Genomic DNA, 14,335 nt, shown 5'->3' with positions numbered 1-14,335 from the left:
GGAAAACGGATGTTGCAGGAACCTGAACTAGGATCCAGACAACCTGACTGATGGACGACGGGAACAACTTCTAGAAGGACCTTGAGCAGCTTCCTTACAAAAACAGCATCTTTTAAATTTTGCTGCAATGGGCTCCCTCCCAGGGGCTGTCCTGCCCAGCATCCTGTCTCAGGGAACCCTGGGTAGATGGGAGCTGGCTGAGCATGCCCCAGCTGGCTATCACATTCCTCTCCACAGCTTCTGTATAGCTCATTACTCTGCAGAGCACTTTGAGCTGCTTTACGAATGAAGCCAAAGTCTCTTCTGTTCTCGTTAGAGAAAAGCAGAGAAATATTTAACATCCCACCTCCAGGTGCTGGCCAGACTTGTAATTACACCCAATTTCATTAACACGCTGTGAAAGTTTTTTTCCCCTTCTTCACTTTTGAAAAATTTGTCTGGTTTCTGTGTTTAAAATTCAACCCAGGCTAAGCTGCTGTCACGGGTTCCCAGCTGGGTGCGTGCTGTCCACCGCAGTGATGCTAATAGATATTTTGGCACAGATCCTATAACTATACCCAAAGCATATTGGGGTTTGACACCAGCACACTTGATACTATCTTCTCAGTGGAAATGCCAAGGCATTCAGTGCTCGCATCATTCAGACCAATCCATATATTCTAATCGAGCTGCAAATCTAAACCCATCAGCCCAGGTTACATTGCACTGTCCCTCTAATGATCCAGGCTTTCCAGCTCCTCCTGGATCAATAAAGCACTCTGCTGTGTGCATACTGTCTGGAGACTGACCCTGCCCTAACAAATAAGGCCTGATCTCTGAGATTGGCTCAAGGGCTACATTTCCTCAAAGCTGAGGGAAGCTTAGCTCTAGAGACTGGGTTTGACCCAGTATAGAGACAGGGCTAGTCACTCTTGTGTGAAGTGTTTCATCAGCAACTGTTAGCTAATTAAGCATCACGGCACCCCTGGGAGGTAGGCAAGTGTCCTCAGCTCCAGTTCACAGACTGGAAAACTGAGGCACAGAGAGGTGTATGTGACCTGCCCAAGGCCACAGAGGGGAGACAGAAGCAGAGACAGGCACAGAACAAGAACTCCTGATTCCTTTTCCCCCGCTATAACCACTAGCCCACACTGCCTTCCTCCCAGGCCTTCCTCAATACTGTGACCATTTCACACCCACCTGGGGAAATCCGTTCCCAGGTACCATGGCTCAGTACCAGGTAGATTGCAGGGCCTGGGGGAAGGAATCCTCCCCAGGGGGCATGGAGCAGCAGCCCCACCAATGCATGGAGACTGCTTCAGCCGAAAGATAGGAATGGTGGCCTCCCCGTGTGATGGAGTTGGGGATAGGGCTCGGGGACCCTGCTGTCCTTCCCCGCCCTTTCTCCATAGCCACACAGTGCTGGGTAAGAGGTGCACAGCCTCCCAAATCCTCAGGGCTGTACCAGTCCCGTGACCTGAACGCTCTCTACACTCCCAGGAGAAGGCAGGGCTTGTCTGTGTGCAATTCCAAATATTATCCCACTATGACACATCACAGTCCCCTCGCACTTTCGGTTGATTGATTCTCTGGCCTGTGTTAGGCAGGAGGTCAGACTAGATGATCATAAATGGTCTCTTCTCCTTAAAAATCTATGAATCTCCCAGGCCCACAACTGCCCCTGTCCCAGCATTGCCAATCCCAAGCACTCAAAATTCCTGAGTGACGAGCCCCTGCCCCACATCATGAGATTGGTTTAAACTCATGAATGTTTAAATATCCTGTAATACACTTTGGGGGAAAGGGAGTTGCCTTCTGGGTTTTGAGTCTCTAGAGGTCACATTCTCAGGTTTTCCTCCACAATCACGAGGGACAGAAACTTGTGGGGGGGTTTTAAATGAAAACTGGGATCGTCTGATGTCATCACATGACTCCAAGAGCTGGGGCTTTAAGACAAAACACCAAATTTCATGAGACTTGCAGTAAAATCGCAAGAGAGGGTGGCACTATATGCAAAACAGCTGGCGGGGCTTGATGTGCCTGGACTGGACTCCAACGTAACTGCCCAGCACATGCAAACCTCTGCAAGAAAATAAGTGACCTATGTCTGAGGTTGGGCATTAATTTCATGGCAAATGCCAAAGGGATGTAACCTCTTTTTGCCAATCGAGCATTACCACATCAAATCTTGCTAGGTCCTTATGACGGTATGGCTGGATGTTCAGTCAGTGTCCATCACTGGCAATCTTCTGCCATCTAAGTTTCCAGCGCCCAGGTCACATAGCTGCAGTCCTTGGTAAACATGCTTTGTAATTCGTTAGTCTCCCATCCCAAGAGCCTTTCTGTTCTGAGAGCATGGCAGGTAATTGGCATGATATGAGATCTGTTTGGGAAAGACCCCAATGGGGAGTAGGGACAGGGGAGGAAGGGCAGCCCGTCACTCGGACTATCCTTCAGACACCACTTTGAACAACGTGGGACAACCAGGATATGTTTACACTGTCTGCGGCACCGAGCCACCCACCCCGAGTCAACAGGCTCTCGGGGCTCATGCTACCACGCCGAAAGAAGCCGTGTAGCCGTCGCGGCTCAGGCTCTGAAGCTCATTCCCCTCCTTAGGCTTCAAAGCCCGACCTCCAGCCTCAGCCTCTAAGTGCTGTCCACACAACTATTTTCAGAGAGCCAGTACAGGTCTGTGGGCCCGGGCTGGGAGGCTGGCTGCCACGGGCAGTGTAGACACGCCCCTCCGCCTCTCCCCCCCCAAGTGACTTCATTCACCGCATTCCGCAGAACACCCACATCAGGAACTAAAACACGGACACCCAGCGGATGGCGGCAAAGCGGGTTGTGGAGGGTGGGGAGGGGAAGTGTCCATCTCCATTGGTCACTCAGCCCACCACAGCCAACGGATGGGAGACAGAGACACAGCTGAATCACAGCAAAGCAGTTTGTGAAAAGCAGCTGTTGCATTCTGATACTGTACAGCTGGATTCCACCGCCCAGATACGTTATCTGTCTAACAAACTGGTAGATCAGGTGCTTTCCACTGCTGGAACCAGAAAGTTTTCTTTATTGATGGTGCTTTGTTCCACCCTGTTTTCCCAAATAATCTTTTTCTTTTAACCCAGAACCTGGGTTACATTCACAGCCCTTCAGGATACTGACTTTCTGTCAAAACAATGGTGGTGCTGATGAATATGATAGGGTACCTATACTCAGTCCCTGCTTAGTCAAAGTTCCTATTGGTTATAACCGGAATCTTAATGAAAGACCTGATCCTGTTTCCATTTCAGTTTATGGCTAAGCAGAACTGAGCCTTCATGCCAGGACTGGGACTCAGAGCCTTCTCTGCTTTATGGGTGATCTTGGTTTTACCACCACTTTCCAATCCAGTTATTACACAGCCTTGAGACACTGTGTGTAAAGAACACAGTGTGAGACCATGCAATGGATTGCCCTAGTCAGTCACCAGCTGCCAGAGTAAATAGGTTAATCATCTCATTAACGGAAGAGAATTTAAGACTAATTAATGTAGGGGCATAAGGGAATGAGAGCTTACCCTCCAAGGGAGACGGAAGACTTCACTGTGGACTTCATGAGGACCTGCTGATAGTACATGATCTAAGAGGCACAGATATGGTTTGTAGTTAGTAGAATTGCAGTCATGTGAGTGAAAGCTGGTCATCTACTTCTGCATCCCTTCTGCAAGATAGCGGGACAGTTACAATAGTTTCTGCATCACCCCTAACAAGTGGGTGTCCATGGAGTCCAGAATCCCTGAATGATTTTATCACCATGGTTATTTTCATGAGGGTTTTTCAAATGTCACGAGAATGTTCTATAATGTGCAAGTAATTAGCCGGAGTTCCCCATACTCTATCAGAATGGAATAATAGCTGCAACGGCACTTCTGTCTGCACAATGAGTCTGATCACCTCCAGATGCTCTGGAGCATTTAGGTGTGCAATTATCATTGCTACTTGGTTGTCTCTATGCTGGCAACTTTGGAGATATTTCCTATCATGGCTCTACCACAGGTGCAGCTCCATCAGCATTCAGCGATGGGGGGAGTGTTTTTACCACCACATTGTTTAATCCCACTCTGAGCTTTCCCACCATTGCTAGAAATGAGGGCAGTGCAATGCGGAGAGATTTCCTGAAAATGCATTAGACTGAAAGCTTTTGGAGGCAGGAACAACGTTGATCCGTGTGTATGAGAAGCACCTATCTTTGGGCACTAATGCAACACAAATTCCAACAATAATAATAGAAAAACACCTAATATTTGCGAAGAAGTGAAGGTCACATTACCTCTCTTCTGTAAACATCAATGGTTTTTTTCTGTAAAACAAAGAAGCAAAAGCATTAAAGTTGGGTGGGTACTCAAAACTACTCTTTAAAAGAAGAAAAAGATTCCCTATTGGGCACCTTTCTCCCGTTTAACCCTCATTACAATTGAAAACAAATACAGGTTAGCATCCAAGCAGCTCATCTAATCATAGTAACATCAATTCTTATTTAGTTTGCAGAAGAGTGAGGGGGGGATTTGATAGAAGCCTTCAACCACCTGCAGGGGGGTTCCAAAGTGGATGGATCTCGGCTGTTCTCAGTGGTGAGAGATGACAGAACAAGGAGCAATGGTCTCAAGTTGCAGTGGGGAAGGTTTAGGTTGGATATTAGGAAACACTGTTTCACTAGGAGGGTGGTGAAACACTGGAATGGTTACATGGGGAGGTGGTGGAATCTCCATCCTTAGTGGTTTTTAAGACCCGGCTTGACAAAGCCCTGGCTGGGATGATTTAGTTGGGGATTGGTCCTGCTTTGAGCAGGAGGTTGGACTAGATGACCTCCTGAGGTCTCTGCCAACCCCCATCTTGTATGATTCTAATGCTAAGTGCATCTACAGACCATATGTGGTTCCATTAAATGTATATATTGTACAGTGCTGCCTACTCCATTACAGCCCATGTGCATTCAATTACAGGGTTATTCTAATAGAGCTAAAATAGATGCATTTAGCAGACACAGATTAGATCATTCAATATTAGTTAAAGGAGACAGGAATCAACACGTTGCAAAATATAAACACCACAATTAAAAAGCCTCAGAAACAATATCTGCTGTGGAAAGGTGCTTAAATTGTGGTTGGAACAGCTCACACTATGTTATCTGTCATCCACAAATGAACAAGCATTGAAGGCAAGAAATTAACTGCAGGGTATTTATTCACACAGCTTCCTTTGAAGTGCAGCACAGTTATTTTGTCTTGAATAAACTGAAGGAGAGAGAAGGAAAGGTAGGTAAAGCCAGGGATCTTGCAGGCAAGCCTCTAAAACCTTGTGGAGGCTTTTTAGCCCCGTGTGTCCCATTAAAGTCATGCAGCTAATCTGCCATGTGTAATCTTTGGAGCTGCAGCCCAGAATTATCCCATCTAATTAACACTGTGGAAGAATCAGGGACATGGATTGCTTTGTGGGAGGCTAGCGCTTGTGAAAAGTGCTGGCTTGGCAGCCCTAGAGACCCAAGTCCTTTGTCCACTGAGCTAGTACAGGGTGGACAACAAGACCAGCAAATGTTACACTTACACACACACACACACACACACACACACACACACAGAGTCTCGCCAGTGAACCTCAGCCTTTACCTTGGCAGCTGCATCTGTATTGAGGCAAAACTCCCACTGCAGTTCACAGGAGTTTTGCCTGGAAAAGGGCTGAAGAATTGGGCCCTTAATTTAAAAATTTGGCAGCAATGTTGATGGGCTGCAGTAATACCATTTGGAAAGTTAAATTTGCAGACATGAGGGAGAGATGCTTCTCTTTAAAACAAAAGCTTAGATTATTCAGAATCTGTACATGCCATGTGGGTAGCAGAAATATGTCCAGCACATCAGATCCAGTCCCGGGACCAGGTGCTGGACACCTCTGACCCACCCCCCAAAAATAATTCATTACTTCTGCTTTCTCCCAATTGCTGCCTACTCCCCTCAGACCACCAGTGCCACGTTTGCTTGCTATGATCAGAGAGCTACCACTCTACAGCTTCACACACGCACCCCGTTACACATACGGAGGGAGAAAATGTGCATGCCCGGCTGTTTCTGACAGGATATACTCACCACCTCAGTGACAAGAGCAGGATATGCAGCAGAGCATCCAGTATGCACCATGCAAACACAAATCCAACCTGTGTGATGCTAACACAACCTATCCTGTGTGGTACTAACACAGATCTAACCTACATGACATAAGCAGGAGAAGGTCTTTTTCAGAGACGTCCATTGGAAAGATCATGAATAGCTCTGACCTGCTGCAGTGAAAGTGAGCTCAGCTGAAACAAACAAGCTAATAGGAAAAGCAAAAACAATTTCTGCACCAATGAGAGTGGTTCTCCACTAGATACATGCAGGACCTGATGTGAATGAGAGTGAGGCTTACACAAGAAGGGAAAAATGCAACCCCTCGGAGTACAATAAGATCTTTACACATGTGGGATCCAATGGCCTTAGTCTGCCTTTGGAGGACTTTGCATTTGATGGAGGACACAACTGACTTGCTTAGATGGAAGGGACTGATAAGTAGCAAGTGCTGGTGAAAGACAGGGAACGAGAGAGCTTATTAACAACAGGGGCATTGCTCCTGTTGCCTGTGTAGTGGCAGAACTCCTGTGGGTGTCTGTAGGATGCAAGGAATCAGGCTCGGAATGTAAATGGTACTGGAATACTTCAAGACAATGACAGGTTTCAGAGTAGCAGCCGTGTTAGTCTGCATTCGCAAAAAGAAAAGGAGGACTTGTGGCACCTTAGAGACTAATAAGTTGGTTAGTCTCTAAGGTGTCACAAGTCCTCCTTTTCTTTTTGAAGACAATGGGAATTCTGCTTGAGTCTGGGCTGCAGGCTCATTATTTGCAACAAGCCTGTTATTCTGCACATAGTTAAATTGGTAGTAGAAATTTGCACCCACTGTGTCTGTGACATTGGGCCAGATTCTGGGACCAGTGAAGTCAATGGGAAAACTTTTGTTTCTTTCAATGCAGCATCAGGTCCATTGTAAGTACTGTGAGAGCTGATAGCATACTACATACAGGGACTAAAGATCAGCCTGTGTTTGCACACATTTCCTGGTCTGAGTTGGTGCCGCTGGCTAACTAGCACCTATTATAGCCGTATAAAGATTCCTCACATTTCTACATGCGTTGTCTTTATTTCAGATCCAATTGCTGTAGCCATGGAGGGCAGAAAATCATCTGTTTCTACCCATTCCCATAGGACAGACTGAAACCCACTGCACTTCTACTACCTTAGAAAGCATCTTCTCTGGAGAACTACAGTTCTATTCCAACCAAGCTATTTCATGTATAATGGGAGTTCACTATCTTCCTGAGGAGCCCTGAGACATAATCAGAACCCTTCAGATTTACCAAGTGCTGGCTAAACTATTCTACTTGCTGAGGCATGAGGGTGGCTGGTGCGGTTAATTTTAGGAGACATCAATGGGTTAACTCCATTAGATCAGAAAGAAAAATTTTCTAAATGAAATAAAAGGCCCCCGCACCATGGGTGGTGGGTATCGTAGGCAGGCGTAGGCTGTGCCTCCCCAAACAGCCTCGTGTTGCCCCGTCCATGCTGCGCCCCCAGGCCAGGCCCTGTTCTGCAGTTCCCAGAGCTCTGCCCTAGCTGGCCCGGGCTGGCTGGCCTGCCTCCCGCAGGGACTCAGGGTGACCGGTGCTGGGGCCGTGCTGCTCGGAGCACTGGAACTGAGGGCACTGGGGCCGTGCCGCCTGGAGCACTGGGGCTGGGAACAGCCCGGCTGGCTCCCAAGCACCAGGGCTGGGGGCCTGCCACTCGGCGCACCTGGGCTGGCCATGCCGTCTGGAGCACCGGGGCCGACTGTGCCACCCGGCTGCCCAGAGCGCTGCTGCCCGGAGCACCAGGGATCGGGTGCTGCCGCCCAGTGCTCTGGGGCCGGCTGCCCGGAGCACCAGGACTGGAGCCTCGCCACCCAGTGCCAGAGGTGCTCTGGACTCCTGCAGGGGAGGGGCGCAAAAGTGGAGGGGGAGGGTAGAAGGGGAGGGGAGGGGCTTTGGGCACAAGGGGCGGGGCCGGGGCTAGCCTCCTCCAATGGCCGCCTATGCCCCCCCGCTGATCTTTATTATCCTGGATGGATATTTCTGACAGACACAGTGCAGCTGGATGAGGAGAGAGGAAAGGAGGATGCCCAGCAGAATGGGTGGAGACGGTTTTCATGGAAGTTAAGATGCTCTAGTCTTCTACAGCGCAACAGATCAAGGGCCTCAGAGGCCGGCAGACAGCCATGCCACACGCAGGAGAAACAAGTAACTGGTGGGAAAGAGAAAAAGGGGGAGGGGGGAGAGTAAATTAAATGTTACTTAGAACAATAAATCCGTGAATGAAATTGACATTGTTGCTCTTCAGAAAAAAATCAAAGCTCTTCTCCAAGCTGTCTGTGTTGTAATACCACTCATGTCCTACCTAAGCACCTGGCGGCATTCGTTTGGAAAGTATTCCTGAGTATTCAGTTTACATTCAGGGCTGGAACCTCCCCTCCCTGCATGCCCTTTGTATTGACTTCAGTGAGAGCTTTGGGTGTGCCAGGGATGCAGGAGAGCCAGCTTTTGACAAGACAAATGGGTTTGTTTCTGAAGCAGGAGGAGTGAGCTTACTTTGGAAATGAAGGCCCTGCAGCAAAAGGTAATGTGTCACCGCAATGAAGAGGCTGGCACAGTGAGCCCTCTGCGGGAGAGGTCAAAGTGCAGCCATCTACTCCATTCCCAATTTGAGGGTCACAAGCAGGTGTCAGGGGTCATGGCCCCTCCCCTTCCATATTGCTAAACTGGAAGGTGGTCCCAGCTAGATAGGAGGAGGCAGGGTCCAAATTAGATGGGTGGGGGTGCCAGGGGCATCACAGATCGGGGGGTCATGGCATGGTAGCTGAGCACACTGAATCTGGGATGAATTGAAAGATGAGCACAGTATGGAATACGTGATTCCCCATTCCCTCCCAAAGGCTGGTGGGAGTTTTGCTGGGTTTGCAGGATAATGCCCACTGTGCCCCTCTCTAGACGGTTGTTTTCTCCCCTTGCTTTCCCGAGTACTAAATTCACACAACCCTACACACAGGGATGGGAGCTGTGATTTAAACATACAGATTCTGAAACAGCAACTGGATCCCCCCAAAGGCATGAAACCATTAGGAAGTAACTTCCTTCTTGGTCACTTGGCTTTTTCCTGGAGTGGGGCCCCAAACATATCCCCCAAATCCACAACCTCTCCCGCCTGTTTTGTAGAAATGAATTGCTGATTCTCAGTCCAGTGTCCAAGCCTTCCTCCACGTCACCAGTCAACAGCATAATTACCCCCCTGGTTCAGAGTTTCAGGAGAAAGCGGTGGACTGGGCGGGCCATTGGGACTGGTCTCCCCTCTCACCACTAGAAATAACAGTGGAACATCGCTGGAGCAGGGAGATGAAACGTGCACTGCCAGGATCCGTGCTGCACCTGTCATGTGGGAGAGGGCTTCAGCCTCCAGAACTGTCAATCTGGCCGCGTTTTACAATCCTTAACTCCACACTGCGCATTTTAAGACAACAAAAGAAGGAATCCCAGCAGCCTCGCACCCACAGCTGCACTTAGCTCCCCTTAGCTTCCTCCCACAACATTCCCCGCCCCAGCATCTCTACTTTCACTGCTTCTGTCTCTGCTAGAAACCCATCCCAGCGACTGTAAACGCTCTAGGTTTAGGTTGGATATGAGGAAAAAACTTTTTCACTCGGAGGATGGCGAAGCACGGGAATGAGTTATCTAGGGAGGTGGTGGAATCTCCTTTCTTAGAGGTTTTTAAGGTCAGGCTTGACAAAGCCCTGGCTGGGGTGATTTAGTTGGGGATAGGTCCTGCTTTGAGCAGGGGGTTGGACTAGATGACCTCCTGAGGTCCCTTCCAACCCTGATCTTCTATGATTCTGTGCATCCTGGCTCTCCTCTGCCACCTACAGCTTGTCTACATGGCGATTTAGTGCCTGGCAAGCCAGAGTGTGAATCTACTGTGCATTCGCTTGCCATGCACTCACTGGCCACGTGGATCCTGCTGCCACACATTGAAAGTTTCCTCGTGTGCTCTGACGTACTGCTCCTTGGAACTGGAGTACGACAAAGTGCAGGAGGGAATTTTTAGTAAGTGGGCGCAGGGTCCACGTGGCCAATTACTGTGCAGCAGCTAATGCGTCATATCGATTCACACACCCCGACTTGCCGTGTGTGAACTCACCGCATAGGCAAGCCTTTAGGTTGAATTCAGAGACCCACTAAACATACCGCCACTTTTTCCCAACCCACTACACATTCATCCCCCCTTCCAACGCAAAATCACCCTCCCGACCTGCCGTGCACTATCTCCGACAAAGAGATAAATCCTACACTCGGATTTATACAGGAATATCATTCAGCGGCCAAGAGCCATTTACCATTTTCCCTTAATGAGTGTAAAACAGATTAAATTGAGTAATACCCATCAACCAGTGAATTATCACAATTATCCAGTGCAGAAGCTTAATGTCCCCCTAGGCTTAAATCAAAATGCCAATTAGTGAAAGGCTTCAGCCAGTCTCATCTGACCGTCACATGCTCTACAAAACGTTTTGCGTTGTGGGGTTTGTATCAGCATTCAAGGAGCATGCACGCAGCCCTGTCACTTGCGACAAAGTTCCAAAGGCAGCATGCTATGGGGCTGGTCATACCATACAGATACACAGCAACTGAAAGAGGAAAAGATGAGATGTACCAAAGCGTCTCCTAATCAAGAATCCTTTGTCTGGTCCAAACCTGGCGGGAGGAAGGGAGGAGCTCCTGGCACAACGCTGTGCCCTGGCTCTGAATACAAGCTGCCGAGGATTAACCCCTTTTGCTGGTGAATATCCTGGATTGTTGGGGCAAAATGCCCCCCGGGGGCTGTCCACGTGCTGCAGGTAGATCAGTTCCAAGTGGCACACAGAACATACCTGGGTGCACCAATAATCAGTGCAGAGCATATAAAGGACTAGTTTCTACAGCAACAGAGATGGGCCCAGGTGGTATTTGGATCTGGAGTTCTGGGTCAGGCCCACCTCTTCCTCTGCTACTCCACCATGGGAGTAAGTGGGGGTTGTAAGAGACATTTGAGGGTACTGTTGCCTGTTTTCACTGTGATACTGATTCCGAGTCGCTGCTGCCTGAAGGTAAAAGGCCAGATCCTCAGCGCAGCTGATCTGAGGATCTGGCCCCACTGGGGAGAAGATGCCACTGTTCAGCATACTGGCATGATTATAAAGTCTCATGGCATGTGTGTGTCACTTGTTACTACAGCACTAGTGATCCATTCAGGCATTCCACCGAAGATGCTTCTCGCAACCACTCCTTAAGGAGCCACTACACAGGACCAGCCATTGGTCATTCAGCTCCCTACAGAAAAGGGCAATGGGGGGTTAATATTCACCCGCAGCTCCCATGGGTGCAGCCAATTTCTGGAGCCTGCTTGCCCACCCTGCAGACTGGCCTGCATAGGGAGACGTGGCCTAGGCTTTAGGCATAAGTCAAGAGGCAGCATAAATCAAGAGGCCCTTGTTGGGGCCTCGCTCGACCAAGCCTTCTTCCCAGCACTGCTTGCCCCTTTCTGCTGTGCTCTGTCACCATCACCTTGAAAAAGAACAAGAGGGACCCAAGCCCCAACGTCTCCACAAAGACAAATGACCACACAGAAACGCAAAGCGCCTCCTCCTGTCTCTGAAATGCACCTTGTGGGTTACTGATGTCCATCTGGACCTCCACAAAACTTACTTCATGCAAGGTCATAGCCCAGACCCAAGCAGTCTGGGCTATGCAGTCTGGGCTCCTCTTTGCAGCCAGCTGTATCTCCTCAGAGTCGGAAGGTAAGAGCAGAAAATGTTTTCCATTCATGTAATTGTTGAGTCCCTTTCTGAGGATATGTAGGTGCTCAGGCAAACCCTGTTCCGTGTTTCCAACTGCAGGAGCATTCCTGCCCCCTGGGTTTCACTCTGAATTTCACGTAGTGCGAAGCCAAAACCTTCAGGTTTCATATCTAAACCATACGGAGCTGTGCGTTGAGCATGATTTTGATGTCAACACATAAATCATCCCAAGCACAGTTAAACATGGCCTAGGCACGCTCAGATCCTTTCAGTGACAGCAGTCCCGAGTTTCAAGTCTGCAACACACCCTGAAACCAGGGGGGTAGCGAGCATGCCCTGATTTCACTGCAAATGTTTTCTGCAGCTCTAGTGCTGACCTAAATATGTCAATCAACAACTAAGTCCCACCGGCTCACTCCTGAGTGGCTAAGAGATGTGTCCCTCTCCATGAGGTGGCCAATCACAGAGCAGAATGTTTAACTAGCACTTGCCTTTCCCACATCTCCTGGGCTGACCAAAGTACAAAGGAACACTGCCATGGGAGGAAGAGGAGCAGGAGTCTCAGAGTAAAGAAAGTGCTGTTCCTATGTAGTGCACTGAAGTGTCTTTAGGGTGACCAGATGACAAGAACAAAATATCAGGACATGGTGTTGGGGGGGGGGGGCAGCCACAGGCTCACACACACACCCCCCCTGCTAGGGCCGGCTCTAGGGTTTTTGCCGCCCCAAGCAAAAAAAAAAAAAAAAAAAAAAGCCGGAGTACCACCAAAGGAAAATATCAGGACAAATGGCGTCCCGACCATACATTGGTCAGGACAAGGGGGGCAAACAACTAAATATCAGGACAGTCCCGATTTTACCTGGACGTCTGGTCACCCTAAGTGCCTTTGATGTACAAAGCCCCACTGGCAAGGGCAAAGGAGAAGCACTGAAATGACAGGTGATTATTTCCAAGGCAGTGGGATTACTGTAACTATGCTTCTACTTGTGATAGCACTAGCTAGAAGCTGGGAGTGAGCAACGGGATGGATCACTTGACGATTCCCTGTTCTGGTCATTCCCTCTGGGGCACCTGGCATTGGCCGCTGTCGGAAGCCAGGATACTGGGCTAGATGGACCTTTGGTCTGACCCAATCTGGCCATTCTTATGTTCTGGTGTTTACAGGGTCTGGAAACAGGCAGATTACACCGACTTCTTCATGCACTCCAGGACGGCACTTGAAATTAAGAACCAGCCCATGAAATGAAGTGCCCACCCTGCGCCAATGCACTGAGCTCCACCTCTGGAAACTGCAGCCTCATTATCGAGCACTGTTAACAGCTCTCCTCTCTGCTGGGAGCTGCGCAGGGGGTTGTGAGACTGGAGCTGAGCGAGAGACGTGACCTGGGGGATCCTGGGCATGAAAAATGCCAGATTCCAGCTACGCATCCCGGACTCGCATCGCTGTGGCCACACAGCCCAGATCTCGCTTCCCTTCTCAGCCAGAACCATTCACTGGCAGAGTTGGATCTCAGGAAGAACCAACCGGGGAACCACAGGGTGGAGCACCTCTGCCATGCCCTGAAAAAGGTGGACTGCACAGTCCAGATCCTGTGGGCTTTGAGACCATCCTTGGCTTTAGAAGCCCAAAACCATAAGGGAAAATTTGAAGTCTCAGATAAGGCCCCTTTTGAAGATGCATCTCTTTGAAATGCATTGGTCACTCCATACCTACAAATCGGGTTTTGAATCCTTCCTACCACCGGCCTCTTTCACGGTTATGTATCTCAGTTAGTGCCTACAATATGCTCCTCCCCACTCCTTAACACTGGCCTTTGTATTACAGCGTTGCCATTCACTGCTTCTAAATATGAAGTAATTGCTCGTGTTGTCCCTGCTTGGGGAAAATCCCTCTCATAACCTTATAGCTGACTTCCTTGGCTATCTTAACCTAAACTGAAAAGTATTACCTTTCTCCAATTATTTTTACCCTTAATTTGCAGGATTTTCCAGTTTCTCTATCTTGCTTATTTGCTTTATTGTCCCATCTCCAAGACACTCATGAAAGGTGCAATAGAAACCGCGGAAGTTATATTAATATTAGTAACAAACGCTATCATTTCAATTAGCAATTGTGACTAACACGACATCTTTATCAGTAAGCTCTACTGCTATTCACAGATTTTAAGACCAGAAGGGCCTATTATGACCATCTAGTTGGACATGCTGCATAACACAGGCCTGAGAATTTTACCCTTTAATCCCTGCCTCAAACCCAGTAACCTGTGGTTGAAATACAGCCCCTCTTTTAGAGAGGTATCCATTCTTATTTTAAAAGAATGAAAGTGATGGAGAATCTATCACATGCCTTGGTAAGTTGTTCCAGCGGATGACTATGCCTTATTGCTGAAAATCTGCATCTCATTGGACTTCATCCAACCACAACCCACTAGGTA

General features: G+C 48.7%; 1 protein-coding gene across 5 annotated transcripts in view; it reads right to left on the bottom strand.

The window, feature by feature from the left end:
* RGS9 (regulator of G protein signaling 9) overlaps window positions 1–14,335 on the bottom strand; it is a 72,810-nt gene that overhangs the window by 21,652 nt on the left and 36,823 nt on the right. For all 5 annotated transcript variants that reach the window (XM_073310533.1, XM_073310534.1, XM_073310536.1 and 2 more), the window contains 2 exons: window positions 4,291–4,320; window positions 3,539–3,600 (listed from right to left, as the gene is read on the bottom strand). In XM_073310533.1, coding sequence (XP_073166634.1) covers window positions 3,539–3,600; window positions 4,291–4,320 — 92 coding nt within the window. The remainder of the gene's footprint in view (window positions 1–3,538; window positions 3,601–4,290; window positions 4,321–14,335) is intronic.

This window comes from Lepidochelys kempii, chromosome 14, assembly GCF_965140265.1.
Source record: "Lepidochelys kempii isolate rLepKem1 chromosome 14, rLepKem1.hap2, whole genome shotgun sequence".
NCBI lineage: Eukaryota > Metazoa > Chordata > Testudines > Cheloniidae > Lepidochelys > Lepidochelys kempii.
The sequence above is the reverse complement of the archived record's forward strand: the minus strand, read 5'-3'. Positions and strand labels throughout refer to the sequence as shown.